Source organism: Eriocheir sinensis, chromosome 45, assembly GCF_024679095.1.
Source record: "Eriocheir sinensis breed Jianghai 21 chromosome 45, ASM2467909v1, whole genome shotgun sequence".
Lineage (NCBI taxonomy): Eukaryota > Metazoa > Arthropoda > Malacostraca > Decapoda > Varunidae > Eriocheir > Eriocheir sinensis.
In genome coordinates this window covers 10,200,989-10,217,931 of record NC_066553.1, presented here as the reverse complement: position 1 = coordinate 10,217,931, position 16,943 = coordinate 10,200,989, and the positions used below count along the sequence as shown (strand labels likewise).

The following is a 16,943-nucleotide window of genomic DNA, read 5'->3' as shown; positions in this document are numbered from 1 at the left end:
GTAAGAGAACTAATTACCATATATTAATTACATAAATGGATAGTCTTAACCCTTAGAGTACGGGTGGCGATATATTTATCTGGATGCTGTGCACGGGGAAAATTTAGACATTTAAAAGAGGTGGAAATGGTGTCTTTCTTCTTTGTAATCAATTTATAATCATCTAGTATATATGGTGGTGTAATAAAACTTCTCTCCTAATAATAATAAAAAAGTTATGACAGCCAAAAATACTGCGCATTTTCTCATGGTCGTGACGCGTCGCGGGGAAGCACCCCACACTCTCTCTCTCTCTCTCTCTCTCTCTCTCTCTCTCTCTCTCTCTCTCTCTCTCTCTCTCTCTCTCTCTCTCTCTCTCTCTCTCTCTCTCTCTCTCTCTCTCTCTCTCTCTCTCTCTCTCTCTCTCTCTCTCTCTCTCTGCTGACCAGACACATACGACAGGACATGAGGACTGAAGCCTAACGTAATTTTTGTTTGTTTATTTTTCAAGATTGTCAATGTGTTGTATATATGAGAGCCAATTCTTCATCCAATTGCATCCCCACCAGGAACCTTCATCACTGAGTGGGAAGCTGGGAGTGCAGTATGTAAGGATCTTCTGGCTAGTGAGGGGACAGTGGAAACAGCAGTGAATCAGCTGACACGCATTGCTCATTACCATGGGTTTGAGGGCTGGCTTGTCAATATTGAGAATGAGGTTCCTCCAGCTAAGGTGAGTGCAGATTTTCTTTACCTCTGTTAATATAGCATGAGATTTAGAATAGTGATTTCAATTGTCTGCATAGTCTCTCCATGATTATGAATACACTCCTAATAGTATATCCAAATCCAGTGTTGTATGCCTGTTGTAATACCTACCCATATATCACTACATGAACTGACCTGATTTCTTTTGAATACTTGATATACATAATTACGTACAGTGGGGCCCTGTGTTTAGCGATATTAAGAAACTGAAAAACTTCACTAGTCCTGAAACCACTACTTTGGGGACAAATTTTAACCCGGTAGCAGCGATGGGCCAAATTTGTGGCTTTACCGTGTAGCAGCGACGGGCCAAATTTGTGCCATGATATAAACCCCAAGAAATAGATGATACATAATCTGATCACAAAAGCTTCGATATATATTATGAAATGGTTTGTGTGAGGGGTGATTTTTTCTCATTTTTCTCGCTTGGAGGGACCATTAAGAAATATGATCCCTGCTGCTACCGGGTTAAATAGTAAATAGAAAAACAACATTTTCCTATTTTTTGTTCTATTTCACCTGCTTTTAACAACTAAACTTCATTTATATACTGTTTAGCATTTACCGTTGATGAGGTTTCAGGCCCTGCTCCACTGCTAGTGCAGTGCTCTACGAGGGCTGTCAACAATTACGATGTTAGCCTTGAAAATAATCCCCGATACACTTATTCACAACATCGTAGTGAGTGAGTGAGTCTTGATTGCTTCATGAATAGCCTACTGACGTCCTTTTAATAAAACTTGTCATCTTCATCATAGTCACTTGGCTGTGTTTGGGCACTACATTATTTCCAACTCACTGAACATTTAACACACAATTTGTCTTGACACCTTGGGTGTAAAAAGATCTGCCCGCCACCACCGTGGGTTTTGGGCAACTTTTGAGATAGGATTGGGCAGGAACACAGTCCACGACCTGGCAACACTGGTGCTGCTATGCATTAGTTTGTTGTCAGCACTCGTCACAGTAACACCTTCGCTTGTTACTCATTGTGATTACTGCATGTTGCGTGCTCTGTGGTGTAAAGATATTGTGGAAAATGTCAAAAGAGCCTGCATATTCCAAAATCCAAAAAAATCTGAAATCCGCAACACGTTCGGTCCCAGGGATTTCGGATAAGGGATTCTCAACCTGTAATATCCTCTAATGCTTTACTTGTACGTTCTGACAGGTTATTATAAATTTCACTTGTTTTGCTTGCTGTGTGTATGGGGGCATATATGTCACCACTGCTGTCAGTTTTTCACCACATTTCAACTGCAATAGAACACTTAAATTGTTTCACATAAAACCTGCTTCTTTTATTAGCATCTACACGCCAGGACGTACCACACACTCACAAAGCTGTTTATATAATACTGGGCTCATATATACACAGTATCACTTTGTTTACACAAGGAATTTTGGTTGTTTGCACAAACAAGTGGGGCAAGTATGCGGGAAACACGCGTTTTTTTTCTGTGAAATGGTTCTAGCGCGGAGCACTGTTTGTTTGCAGAGTTGGCTGGCCTGAAAAAAGAAAACAAAGTTGTTTACAGGTTGTTTACATCTAAATTTAGTGAAATATTGTACATTTTTTTTATGAAAAAAACATCATTCCATGGCTTGTGACTGTAAGTGTATTGTAGCAATATATGAGATACAATGGCAAACAAACATCATTGTTTACATCATAAACAGTGAATTGTTTACGCGATACATATGAAATGAAGAGGTAAAAATGACGTATGTGAGTTATACCGTTGTTTGGCTATCCTTACCCATTGAAAAAAATGCACATTTTGAAAGAAAAAAAAAAGTTTTTTCATGATATATAAGTGTGTGGTATCATTATCAACCAAGAAAACCCTCCAAAAAACGATTTCCAAGTGTTGTTTGCTTTTTGTTTGCGTGAATTTTTGTGAAAAAGTTGTAATTTTTGGTGTCAAATTGAGCATACATGACTTACAGCCCCTTTACTGAACGTATATAAAAAAAAAAAACATTGTTTGTACTTGAATGTCATTCTTTACACCTAAAACAAATTATTGTAATTTTTGCGACAAAACTGAAAAGATTACGTACATTTCCTTCCCCTGTCTGTTTATTTGCCAATGTTTACGTGCTGCGTTGCATTGTTTACGTGTTTTGTGTGTTTTTATACCTACCACACCAAGCTGTTTATACATTGCCCGAGCGCGAGGACGAACTAAAGCGCAACATGGTGCACAGCACAGGAAACCGGGTATGCCTGAGTGAGTAACTGCCGGGGCAGCAGTACAAACCCGTGCGTGTGTTGGTGCAGCGCGCAAAATAGGGATGACAGGGAGTAAGGAGGGGGGTGCCTGAGGGGTGGCAGGAAGTGGGCAGGAGTGCACAGGATGATGGATGATGGAATTTTCCACTCCCAAAATGTTCAAGGAGCCACAAATATTGGCGCATTTTTTAAAAAATTGGTAGAATGACATATGTCGTCACCCGGGGTGAGGGACTTTGTACGTTAGGGCGACATATGTTGTCACCCAGGGTTAAGGGGTTAAGTTAAAGGAAAATGTGGAGTTTTTTTATTTTTTCTCAAATATATCTTGCCAAATTATAAGTGCCTCTTATATTCCGGTGCGTCTTACATGACGGGAAATACAGTAAGTACAGTCATACCTCGGTTTATGAGTTTATTTCGTTCCAGAATTTGGCTCGCACACCAAAACACTTGTAAACCAAAACAAATTTCCTCAGTGAAATTAATGTGAGTCCCATTAATGCATTCCATATCTCAAAAAAATATTTATATAAAAATCATTTTACGTATTATTTTATAAAGAACTGAATTAATTTCACTAACAAATTCCAGTGATAAATAATATAAAACACAAGTCAGTGTGTTACGGTTGTTAACCCTTAGAGTACAGGTGGTGATATATTTCTTTGGATGCTGTGCACTGAGCCTGGCAGGTTGGCAGTGGGTCCCTGTGTGGGGGGCTGCATTGTTACGATTATGATACAAGTATCAAACATGTTCTACACCAAGTCCCCAATTTAGAAACAATGTCCATTCCCAAAATTTGCTCGTAGTAGAGCAGAAATTTGTTAATCTAAGCGAATTTTTCCATTTAAGTCCGTTATAAACATTGAGATGCGTTCCTGTGCTCTTCCGAAAAGTTCACCCATTTCAAAATCCAAGACTCTAAATAAAATAAAAGAATACCTGAACAACTTAGAAATATATAAATGTGTTAAATGTGGAAAGAATCATTAAATAATAAATTAATAACATATGTACTTATATGATACCAATACTTCAAATTTTGGTGTGTGTGTGTGTGTGTGTGTCAGTACGGACACTCACAAACACTTGGCTATTTTACATTACATTTACGTCCTAGATTGATGCACACCACTTTCTTTTGGTGAAAATACATTCTTCTCCTACAAGCTATTTTGTGCCTGCGAGCTGATTCCTACAACACTGGTGGTAACGGATGGCAGCGAGCGATGGCGGGTACTCAGCAGGCATTGAAAAGTCAATCATTTAGTGATTTCTTGAAAAAAATACTATCTCTATATAAATACACACACACACACACACATGGGAAGATAATGTTTAAATTATGCAAAATTTACATTATGCAATCTCACCAGGAACACAATACGTATTAGCATAAACTGAGAGGTACTTGTACTCCAAAAAAAAAGGCTGAGCTATGATAATAGGTGTAATTTGTTGGTGAAAAAATTGTAAGTGTAATTCAACCCTTTGTCCTTTTGTTCATCGTGATCTGTCCCCTTGAGATGCTTTTCTTTTGTGCTTCAGATCCCGCTCCTGCTGTATTTTCTGAGGAAACTGACCTCAGCCATGAGGACAACAGATGCAAACAGGAAGATGGAGGAAAAAATTATGAAGGAGGAAGAGACAAGAAAGGAAAGTAAGGAAATAGAGAAAAAACTAACAGAAGATGAAACCAATATGGAAAGAAAGGAAGTAAATGAATTATATGGAAAAAGTCATAACATTCACCGTGTTATATGGTATGACAGTGTAACAGAAAATGGAAAGTTGGAGTGGCAGAATGAGCTCAATCCCCACAATCAAGCCTTTTTTAATGCTTGTGATGGAATATTCCTTAACTACACTTGGACAGAGGCTCACTTGGACAGAACTAAAAAGGCAGCAGCAGCAACAGGTAGTGGTTTTGAAGGCGACCGTATCTCAGACGTGTTTGTGGGGCTGGACATCTTTGGAAGAAACTTTTATGCTGGAGGAAAATACAACACTTGGAAGGAAAGTATATTTACCTAGTTGTATTTACCTAGTTGTAGTTTTACAGGGCCTGGGCTCACGTTTGTGTGGTCCCGTCTCCATATTTGTATTTGTCCAACTTTTCCTTGAAGCTTTGCACACTCTTCACCGATACTACATCCTCACTTAGTCTGTTCCAAACTTGTATATTTCTTTGTGGGAAGCTATATTTCTTTATGTCTCTCGAGCATCTTCCCTTCCTCAATTTTTTACTGTGTCCTCTTGTGTTCCTGGTGTTTATTCCTTCTTTTAGTAGTAACTCCTCATTATCTACTTTTTCCATTTTGCTCAGTAATTTGTAAATTTGCATTAGGTCTCCCCTTTCTCTTCTTTGTTCCAGTGTTAGTAGGTCCATTTTCTTTAATCTTTCTTCATATGTCAATCCCTCCAGTTCTGGAACCATTTTTGTTGCCATCCTTTGTATTCTTTCTAGTTTTTTTATGTGTTTATCTTATGGGGAGACCACACTGCCTCTGCATATTCCAATTTTGGTTATTTGTGGTTATTAACTTTTTCATCATATCCATGTAGTGGAATGCTAATCCTATATTTCTCACCATGTTATATGTATCACCGAATATCCTATTAACATGACTCTTAGGCTGTTGATTATCTTGTATTGTCACTCCCATTTCCAAATCTTATTCAGGTCATCTTGCAGAATTTCACAGTCCCTACTGTTTCTCATATGTCTTTGCAGTTTTGCATCATCTGCAAACAGGCTCATATAACTGTTTACTCCCTCTGGCATGTCATTTATATATTCTAGGAAAAGTACTGGTGCCAATACTGATCCTTGAGGCACTCCACTTTCTACAATTCTCCATTCCAATTTCATGTCCTTTACCACTGTTCTCATCTCTCTTCCCCTTAACCCCTAAAGGACCAGAGACGGCTATAGCCGCTTTACCAGGGAAGGGCCAGAGGTAGTTATAACTGATTTCCTATTTTAACGCTAACTTTAGCTACTTTTCTCCTTTTTTTCGTGGTACACTCGTAGACTGGAGTAATATGAAGATGAGTACTAACATTCAAAAGAAATATGACCTTTTTATGAATATTTACAACAGAGGAATAGAGATACATGTTCCATACTACACAGTAAAAACTAAAGGAGAGAAAACATGGTTTGGATCGAGGTGTGAAACAACAAAACGAAACAGAAATAAGGCATGGAGGAATTTAAAGAAAAGACCAAATTAGAATACATAACAGAGACAAATAAAAAAAAGAAAAAAGAAATGAATATGTGAAAATAAGGAGAGAAGAGGAAGCTAAATTTGAAAAAAGAATAGTTTTTTGTTGTAAGAAAGAACAAAAAATGTTTTATAAATTCATAAATGGGAAGCTAAAAAGAAATGAAGGAGTGGAAAGGCTAAATGAAAAAAATTATTCTATGAAAAGGACGAAGAAATTGCAGAAATATTAAATAAAAATTTTCATAATGTATTTACGAAAGAGACCGACTTTGACAGGGGACTCGAAAATTGTAATGAAGGAAAGCTAAATTATGTAAAGGTTGAGAAAGGGGAACTTTTGCAGCTGATGGAATTTTTAGATGGAAGGAAAGCTTTGGGACCAGATGAAATCTCCAGTCAAGTGCTAAAAGTGTAGAAATGAATTAGTGGAACCACTTATGACATACTAACATGCTCAATAAATGCAGGTAAAGTGCCCTTAGAGTGGAAGAGAGCAAACATTGTACCAATTTATAAAAGTGGAGATGAAACTGAACCATTAAATTATAGGCCAGTCTCTTTAACAAGTGTAATGTGCAAGATCTGTGAAAGTATAATAAAAAACAATGGGTTGAACATTTAGAAAAGGGAAACATGATAAATGAAGGACAGTTTTGATTTAGAAAAAGGAAATTGTGTGTCACCAACTTACTATGTTTCTACTCAAGAGCAAGAGACATGGTGCAAGAAAGAGAAGGATTGGTTGATTGTGTATATCTAGATCTGAAAAAAGCTTTTGACAAGGTTCCCCACAAGAGGTTACTCTGGAAACTACAGAAATGGGGAGGAATGGGCGGAAAGGTCATCGAGTGGATAAAGGATTACTTAACAGGAAGAGAAATGAGAACGGTGATTAGAGAAGAGAAATAAAATTGGAGGAGAGTAGAGAGTGGGGTTCCTCAGGGCTCAGTTCTGGCACCAATAATGTTCATAATATATATAAATGATATGCTGACGGGTATAAAAAGTTATATGAGTCTTTTTGCAGATGATGCAAAGTTAATAAGAAAAGTGAAGATGGAGGAAGACTGTGAAGAACTGCAAAAAGACCTGAATAGAGTGTATAGATGGAGCCAGTTATGGGAGATGGAATTTAATACTAACAAATGCCATGTTATGGAAATGGGGAAAGTAAAAAAAGACCGAGGAAAACATACAGGATGGGAGAAGAAAACTTAAAGGTGGTACATGAACAAAAAGATTTAGGAGTAATGAAGCAAGACACACTATCCCCAGAAAAGCACATAAACAAGTTATTCGGAGAAACCTAAAGGATGATGCAAAATATAAGGGTATCATTCCATTATATGTACAGTCGACGATAGAGAGTAGTGTCACGGTTTTCAGAATGTTTAGCCTGGTGGCGGTATCTGGCAACTATACCACGGTGACACATTCACTGGCGATGTTAGTGACGCGTATCAGTGTGTACAGTGTGTGTTTGACCGTGAAATTATAATATTGTATAATATTATATTATATTATAATATAATGTAGTTAGAAATATACCAGATTACATGAATTCAATTTAGAAATGCGATAATGAATGTCTTCTACGTGATGATGATGGCGAGGTAAAACATCACGAACAGTCTGAAACACTTTTTCTTATTAAACTTTGAAAATACCGCGTGCAATGCTGTCCTTCACAGAGGCAGGCAGTAACTAATGCTCCTTACCATCAAACAGCAAATAGGCTAGAGGGTCTGTTTAACTCGCAGCCTTAATTCCCGTCACTATAAAGTCTCAAAGACAATTCAGATCATCAAAAATCTAAAATCATTTCTCCGTGAAGATTACATAATATCTAAGTATAAATACGTGTGTGTGTGTGTGTGTGTGTGTGTGTGTTGAGTGCGAGCGCGGAAAAGCCCGCGGTCGACGCCGCCATCATGTGAACGTTTATAGCCTATTATTACGTATAAATTTTTTTTAATAAAGAACAAGATCTCGGCTGTTAGAGATTTATTTTTTAAGTTAAAAGGCATAACAATCTCCCTTAATAAGTGCAGTATATTTTTAAATGTATCATAGTTTGATAAACAACTTAGAATTGCTCTTGACTAAATTTGACCGAAACTAAAAGCTCGTGTCAAAATGTAGCGACAGAGCCTAAAGAAAAAATATCTATTAAGCGTTAGCGACGGGCACTTTTGATAAATATCTATCTTAAAATTATGGAGAGTGCACCTGTGACCACCGATCACCACAACAGTACGATTTCGATAGGATGTAATAATTTTCATGTCGCGTGGAGGGGTTGCCAGATGTCGCTTTCTGAATGAAACTTACTGGACAGTGTGACACTACTCTCTATAGCCGACTGTACAAGGAAATGATGAAGAAAATAATAACAACACTGATAAGACCAAAACTTGAATATGCTGCAGTTGTGTGGTTGCCTCACAAAGAGAAGGGTATCAGAATGTTGGAAAGAATACAGAGAATTGCTACTAAAATGGTCCCAGAACTCTTGAATATGACGTATGAAGACAGATTGAAGGAGATGGACTTGACGACACTGGATAACTGTATAAGTTGGTAAATAAGTTTGATGAGGTGGATAGAGATGATCTCTTCTTAACTGCGAGAATGCAGGGGCTGTGAGGACATGGAAAGAAACTTAATAAAGGAACCTGTTTGAGCGACTTGAAAAAGTATAGTTTTCCACATGGAAGTGTTAACACATGGAACAGCTAGTGGGAAGAGGTGGTGGAGGCGAGCAGTGTCCATCAAATGAAGGAAAGGCTGGATGAATGAATGTAGATATGGAGACGGGACTATCAGAGCTTAGCTCGGCCCCTGTTGAATACAAATGTAATTACACACACACACACACATTTGATTTCTCACTAAATACTTCTCCTTTCAAAAAAATATTGATTAATAATTTTAATGGTGGAAAATGTTGAAAAAATCAATATTTCCTTGCAGGCTCTTGATGTGGTGCGTAAATATGGCCTTTCAGCGGCCATCTTTGCACCTGGATGGACCTTTGAGACTCAGGATAACTTTGTGGAAGCAGAAAAATGCATGTGGAGGTCCCTTGCACCCTATTTAAACCATCAGGGACCCCAGCACCTCCCCCTCACCACCTCCTTCTGCCAGGGGTATGGGGACCACTTCTACTGCAGAGGAAAGGTCTGTGGATCCATACGTGTGTTCCTAAACAGAGCATTTAATACAGGGAGGCAGACACAGTCACCTCACAGTATCTGCAAGAGACGTCTTCCAAGACCCTCGCAGATACCAGAATTCACGCATGCTCAAATCCCTCATAAAAAATTGCATATACTTATTTGCTTTTTTTTTTTTTTTTTTTTTTTTTTTTTTACCAGCACAGAGAGCAACTCAAGGGCAACAAAAAGAAAATGTAGAAAAAAAAGCCCGCTAACTGTAAAATGCCAGAATTTGCTCTTTTCTATACTCCCACACGACCACAGCGTGTAACGAAACACACGAGAAATCACCGTATTTTGCGGCATATGACGCGCACCTTTTTCACATAAAAAATGCCTGAAAGTCTTGCAACTCCTGTTGAGAGGGTCTTCTGTTGAAAAAAGTTGAATAATGCAGAGTGGAGTCGTCAGCGTATGAGTAGATAGGACAGTTTGTTATGGAAAGAAGATCATTGAAGAATGACTGGAAGACAGTTGGTGATAGGACAGAGCTCTGTGAGACACCACTGTTGATAGGTTTAGGGGAAGAACAGTGACCGTCTACCACAGCAAAGATAGAACGGCCGGAAAGCAAACTGGAGATAAAGGAACAGAGAGAGGGATAGAATTCGAAAGAGGGCAGTTTAGAAAGCAAAGACTCTGTTGAAAGCTTTTGATATGTCTAGCGCAACTGAGAAAGTTTCACCGAAACAGCTAAGAGAGGATGACCAAGAGTCAGTTAAGAGAGCAAGAAGATCGCCAGTAGAACGCCCCTTGCAGAACCCATACTGGCGATCAGATAGAAGGTTAGAAGTGGAAAGGTGCTTTTGAATCTTCCAGTTAAGGATTGATTCAAAAGCTTTAGATACAGTAAAGTAAAGCTATAGGGCGTTAGTTTGAGGGATTGGAACGGTCACCCTTTTTAGGCACAGGCTGTATGAAGGTGTACTTCCAGCAGGAAGGAAAGGTAGATGTTGATAGGCAGAGACGAAAGAGTTTGACCAGGCAGGGTGTCAGCACGGAGGCACAGTTTGGTTTGCAAGCAAAATTCTGGAACAAATTTAACTCGGAAACCAAGGTATGACTGTATGTGGTACCAATGATATTGACATACCCCTGTCTCACAGCCATACAGAAAGACCAAGAGCACGTCACAAAGAGTTGAATCTTTGTCCGCCTGCATAGATATTGACATTACCATAGACTCATGTTGAGCGAGTCCATAACACCGTGGGGCCAGGCCAATCTGTCAAGTGACTTCCTTGTAAGACCCACCATTGTTATGCACTACACTTTCAAGGTATGTGAAACTTTTGGTGACCTCAGTGTCCTTACCACATGCATGAACAGATTGAATTGTGTTATCCAGTAAGCCTCCAAATGACTGGACCGTGGTTTTGGCCCAGGAGACCTTTAGTCCCAGTGGCTTCGCCTCCTCATGCAGCACTTCAAGAGCCATCACCAGGATCTCCAGGGATTCCACAAGAAGTACAGTATCATCAGCAATAACAAGATCAGTGACCTAGCTGACGATGCTCTACAATGACTTTGATTAACAACTTTGTCTAATACCCAGTCCAATCAAGTGTTGGAAAGGGATGGAGCAAGAACACACCCCTGCCTCAGTCATGAATAGGGTATATGGAGCTGCCAGCCGGCAACTCCATATATTTGTGCCCAAGAAGCTTCAACTGTTATATTAATCATCGCAAATTACCTGTGTTTCTCTGGTACTTGTAACAATTACACTCCAGGGGTGGGATTCATCAAACCATTTACCAGACCTCTGTCTGGTAAGTCTCGCGGTATCTCCGCGGTATCTCCGTAAATCGGCATTCATCAACCACTTACTGGAGCTGTGGTAAGGCCAAAAGTTACCGCGGCTCCGAGCACCCGTAACTGAGTTACCGCAGGCGTGGTAAGTGGGTAGACACTGCCGCGGCTCATGTTCGGAGTCGATTTTGAGCCTATGTATTTTTTACCTCATGACGTACCCTACACCATCAGAAGCAGAAAAACATGCAGATTTAGGATCTGGGCTTATAAAAGCGATGTGACAAAAACCAGCTGAGTACGAAGGAGTTGAAGAGAAATAAATGCAAGAAAATGTGTATTCCCTATTCATTTAACTTTGATTTTCGTATGTGTATTTACACATTATTGTTACAATTTTATGCTAGTGTGATGCAGAATTTTATCAGGAAGATGATGGGGGTCTCCATTTTTCTCAAAAGTGAATGTTGGGGTCAGGAAACGGGGTGGGAGTGAGGTGTGTGAAGTCGTCGGTTTGGGATGAACTGGGCACACCCGTGCACGGCCTCAGGCCGGCTTCACTTGCAGGCCACAGTCTATAGTATGTAAGTCTGTGGAACTGTCCACCCACATGACTTTTCCCTACTTGTTAAAACACTGCAGAGGGAATAATGTTCTGTCTGTGACAGTCCCTCCTGTCTCAAGTCTCCAATATTTTTGCTGTGGAGTTCAATGTCGTAAAATTTTGCTCTGACCTCCTCCACACTACTCACGAAGCCACTCACGCCATTCACCTCAGCAGCCACAGCTTCCCATGCCCACACCCATTGCTTGGCTGCACCAGTGAGGCATGATGACAAGGGCCCCCTAGCCAATTTTGGTTGCAAGGGCTTAGAATAATACCCAATCTTGTGATAGCGAGGCACGCAACTGGCGTTGGCAACAGAAAACTATGAAGGTAACATGCAAAAATGTCCAGAATATAGCTAGGCTACATGAGCGAGTATATTTTTATTTCAAGAATAAATATACAAGTAACGTGCATTCATTCGTAAAAACGCATCTTATTGAGGGATCACCACGCTAATTATTTGTTTTAAGGCAGTATTTACGCCTGTACAATACACATGACTTGATTTTGAAGTCTGTGTATTAGTAAACAAACGACACGTGAAAGCTGAAATACAGCATCAAAGGTCGCACGTGATTGGCTATCCAGCCCAACCAATCGTTGCTAGGGTGCGAGTTACCGGAGCGTTACCATACCGTTGATGAATCCAGTGTTTGAAAGATGCCGCAGCTCTGGTAGCGCTCCAGTAAATGTGAGAGATACCGGAGGCGTGGTTGGTAAGATTGATGAATCCGGGCCCAGTACAATAAGTGACACTGTTGTTTATATAAATGTAGCTGATCATTCTTGTTGTTTTATTTATTTGTAAACGAGAGAAAGGAAATGTCATCTGGAAGCCTATCTTATTAAAAAATCATTCTTGCATGAAAGTCTTGCAAAATCAAGCAGAAATAGGCTTTTAAAAAATTCTAGTTACATTACAATATTTGCTGAGTATCTGTTTAGGGTGTATCAGTCTCACCTAGAGCATAGAGGAAAGAGTTAGAATGATAGAAATTGTGAATGAAGCAAAGCGAAGATATGAAGAAAGAACACTCAGAAAAGGAAATTTTGATTTTTGAGTGTCAAATGACAGTGATGAGGTGGTGGACCAAGAAGAGGGAGAAGGAGAAAAAGTAAAAAGCCACAACAATAGAGAAGAAAAGAAGGGAATGAAAAAGCTTAGGTTAACGTACACTAATATCGACGAACTTATATAAATAAAGTTAGAACTAAAAGACTATCTGAACAAGGTAAAACTGGATGTAACTGTATGTTGCCTGTAGCATATGCCTCTATTGATTGATTTATGGTGTCTAGTAGGCTAGACCCTGACAGTGGCTTTAAATTCAACATAATCACTGTCACTAAACAGTTCCTTTCAGGGTGCAACGTTTTATTAGCAGTTGAAACAAAATTCTCTCAGCAGGTGGAGAAGGAAGGTGCATGGCATGACCTAAGTCTCCAGCAGCTGCAGCCTCTTTGGTCACAGGTCTGTGTACGTCCTTCCTTCCTTGCCTTGCATGCCTGCACTTACTCTATCATTGCATTTACTCACTCCTGCACTTTGAGTTCCTTCATTAATGGCAGTGGTATTTCCATTACTTTATTAACTCATATTTCATATCATACACTTTTCTGCTGCACTTACCGTATTTTACGGCTTACAAGACACACTTTTTTCTCTAAAAAATACCATGAAAAATACTTGTGCGTCTTCCAAGACGAATGTTGTATTGTGGCAGCAACGTCCAGGCTCAAGTGAGCTTGGACGGTCACCGTATTGGCTCGACCAATAGGGACGTGGATTTGTACATTGTCATTACATTATGAGGTTAACTTAAGTAACTATTTAATTCAGCCTTTTATATGATATAACCTCAGTACTTACTTGTTACAAGTATTTCCAATACCATAAACCTTCCTGGAGCCAAGCCACAAGCCCAAACGTGACCCAAATGTCTGTTGTTTATTGTGCGGCTGGTAGCGGCGGGAGCCATGGCGCTCTTGATCTTGGTGGTACAGGCGGCTTATTTCCATAGACCAGCAAGCCTTTGGATCAGCTGCATTTGGATCTGCTGTGTTGATGTGTTGTCTCCTATGCACTTTTATGGAAATAAAACCACCCTTGGACAATGAAAGATGTATAGTATATTTACTAACCACCAACTGTTATGTCATCGCCACACGGACAAAATCGGACGAGTGATGAATGTAAACAAACCAATAGCCTACATGCCGCCATGTTTATGTCGGGGACCCACTGTTTCAGTGTGTGTGTATTTACCAACGGTAGTTGAAATTGCCTAGTTGTACATTTGTGGTGAGTGCTCCAGCACACTTGTGGTGAGTGCTGAGACAATAGATAGTTTTAAGAAAAGGTTACTTAAATTCATGGATATGGTGAAGTTGTTCTTGTGTGAGAATGACCTAATTTTTTTTTTTTTTCTCAATTTCTCTCCAATATTAGGGTGCGTCTTCCAAGATGCAGCGTCTTGGAAGCTGTAAAATACGGTACACACTTTCCTTTATTATTATTAACATCAATTTCTGAAGTCAGTTATTTCTGGTGGCGCTGAGGTCTGAGGTACCATATTTGCTGGTCTCAAAGACACAGACCACTTTCAAGTGCTATATTTTGAAAAAATATTATTATAATAACCTCACCTTTACCAATTTTACTAAGATGTTTTGTTTGTTGCTTCATGACTTGTAGTACTGTCTACCATATACTACTGGACCAGGATCATGTTATAATATATACACCATACAATACACACTTATACCACACTATAACAACAACACCATGTGGAAGGTGATCAGTTCACTAGAAGTTTGTTTACCATTGATGAGTCTTCATTTGACTATTGTCACCTTACCAATAACCAAGACCAAATCTTGGTAGAGAGAATGTGTGGTTGAACCTCATACATTAATCTCTCCTTATACATGGATATCAAGTTCCAAATTAGATTGTGTATAAGGAAAAAACATATGTAATATTTAAAGCACAGTACAGGTAGTCCTTGAGTTATGATGTGTGACTAGTGGTCACTCACACTTAAGACCAGACCCAAAATGTTGTCAGTACAGTATACACACAGAATTAAATTGGACACAGTACACTTCCCTGAGGGACTCCTCTCTGCAGAAATTTATCAGCAGAAAGCGATTTACTTTTTTGTACACTGCATGTTCTGTTCTCTTGGTAACACCTCTGATAATCAAGTGCACTACCCTCAATTCCAATGTTTTTACAATCCTGAATCAATAAACTGCTCCACTGTATCATATGCAGTACTCAAGGCTAACAAAATCAAAACACCCCATTTCCCTTCATCAATGAATACAAGTAAATTGTTCACCACTGAACAGAGATTAGTTTCTGCTGAGTAAAGTCACCTGTAGCCAGACTGATTATCCAGTAAAGCCTGCACCACCTGCAGATGCCCCATTAACTGTTCTAAGATCACATTTTCAAGTATGCTGCAATAATATAGTGAGGAGGTTGTTGTTGTAGGGTGCCATTTTGCTAGCCAACTGGCATCTGCTGTTGTGAAACCAGATTGGCGAGTCCGTTTTGGTGTACGCTTCCACAGGTCCTTTCCTCCCCTCCGCTCTGCCACACAGTCCCAACACTTGCTTTTTCCCCTCATATGTTAGCTATAGGCAGTGGTGGGCATGGTTCCGCTAATCCGCTAACCACAAATTAGTGAAGCTAACTTTTCATTAGCTGTTTAGCGCTTTTGCTAACGTCAGAAACAGTTAACGGACCAATTAGCTTCTGCTAAGTGTAGTCCCTCCTCTGCTAACCTTAAGTCCACTGAAAAATTCATACAGGTTTGTTCTTGTCAGTTGTGGGCAGACACAGCACCAGCTGAGCCACATGGTGCAATAATTTCAGGGCTTCCACTTTTTGGTAAATTACGCCTTAACCCATGGCCTGCGGCTCAGGAAACCTGTTGATAGGATGTGCTGCGGAAGAAAAGACGAAAAATCGAGTCTTACAGAATGTGATGTAATGCCTATCAGCGTGTAGAGAATAGTTAAGCGCACTCGCCAATATATACAGTTGAATGATTCATGGTTTGCATGTCATGGGGTCTTAGAGCAATATTTTACAGCAATTATAAGTACTGTGATATTCATTTCATCTACACAGGCAAGGGTTACCGAGACTGACATGTAGTCTACTTGTATGGAGTGACATCGAATTGGGAAGCAATGAAGTGGCATTGGGCACAACAGCAGCGGAGGAGAGCGGGGCGGAAAAGGAAGAGCGATTCCATCGGGTGGGGTGGCTGAGAGCAGTGTGCGCGTGCACACTGCGCAGTGCGCAGTAGGAGTGTTGGAGGGGCTTGGGATGAGAGATGCCACATAGTACTAATTCACACCCAATTTGTAGCCACGTGCATCAACCCTGCCAGTTTTCATATGCGTTTAAATATTGCACCTCAATTGAGGGATGCCGCAGTTCACCGTCAAATCACAGGAGGGATGGCTCAGCTTAAGGGTTAAAGTAGGGTAATTGGACAAGTTGTGTTTGTGTTTGACACTGTAAGGCTGCACACTTACACAGGAACCCTGGACATACATGCCTGTATGGGCATTAGGTGATATTAGTATATCCCATCTGTAGTCGCCAAAATCATCACTCTGCAGGTGCTCCCAGGTCAAGGTTGTTCCACTGTCAGGCGGTGGAAGTCATGGCCAGGGAAACACCAAGGTCACACATGCGCCATTTATTAGGCATCCATCATAAGGTATACAAAAATATAAGTGGCATGATATTCTGCTTAATAGCAAATTCTGCTTGCTCTCTCTCTCTCTCTCTCTCTCTCTCTCTCTCTCTCTCTCTCTCTCTCTCTCTCAGGAGGGTGAGAAGGAGGATGCATGCCTTTCCTTGGTCACCCAGGATGCCTACAATGGGGGTGGGTGTCTTGGGATTACCACCCTTTCACCTACCACAGTAAGGTAAGCAGGCACTAAACCCTCCTCATTGAATGTGTTTGATGAACTGCTGTTTCTACTCAACTAAACGATCTTCCCTCTTTGTATTAAATGTACTGTGCATCCTTCATAGTAAATTTTAAATCAATATCCTTTAAGACAGAGGGAGGGTTCACATGTGTCCAGTAGACCATTTCAACTAGAATTCT

At 40.0% G+C, this 16,943-nt stretch overlaps 1 protein-coding gene across 1 annotated transcript in view; it reads left to right on the top strand.

Moving 5' to 3' along the window:
• LOC126980728 (cytosolic endo-beta-N-acetylglucosaminidase-like) overlaps positions 1 to 16,943 on the top strand; it is a 63,970-nt gene that overhangs the window by 39,060 nt on the left and 7,967 nt on the right. The window contains exons 4-7 of the mRNA XM_050831008.1: positions 549 to 712; positions 4,541 to 5,009; positions 9,200 to 9,405; positions 13,214 to 13,276. Coding sequence (XP_050686965.1) covers positions 549 to 712; positions 4,541 to 5,009; positions 9,200 to 9,405; positions 13,214 to 13,276 — 902 coding nt within the window. The remainder of the gene's footprint in view (positions 1 to 548; positions 713 to 4,540; positions 5,010 to 9,199; positions 9,406 to 13,213; positions 13,277 to 16,943) is intronic.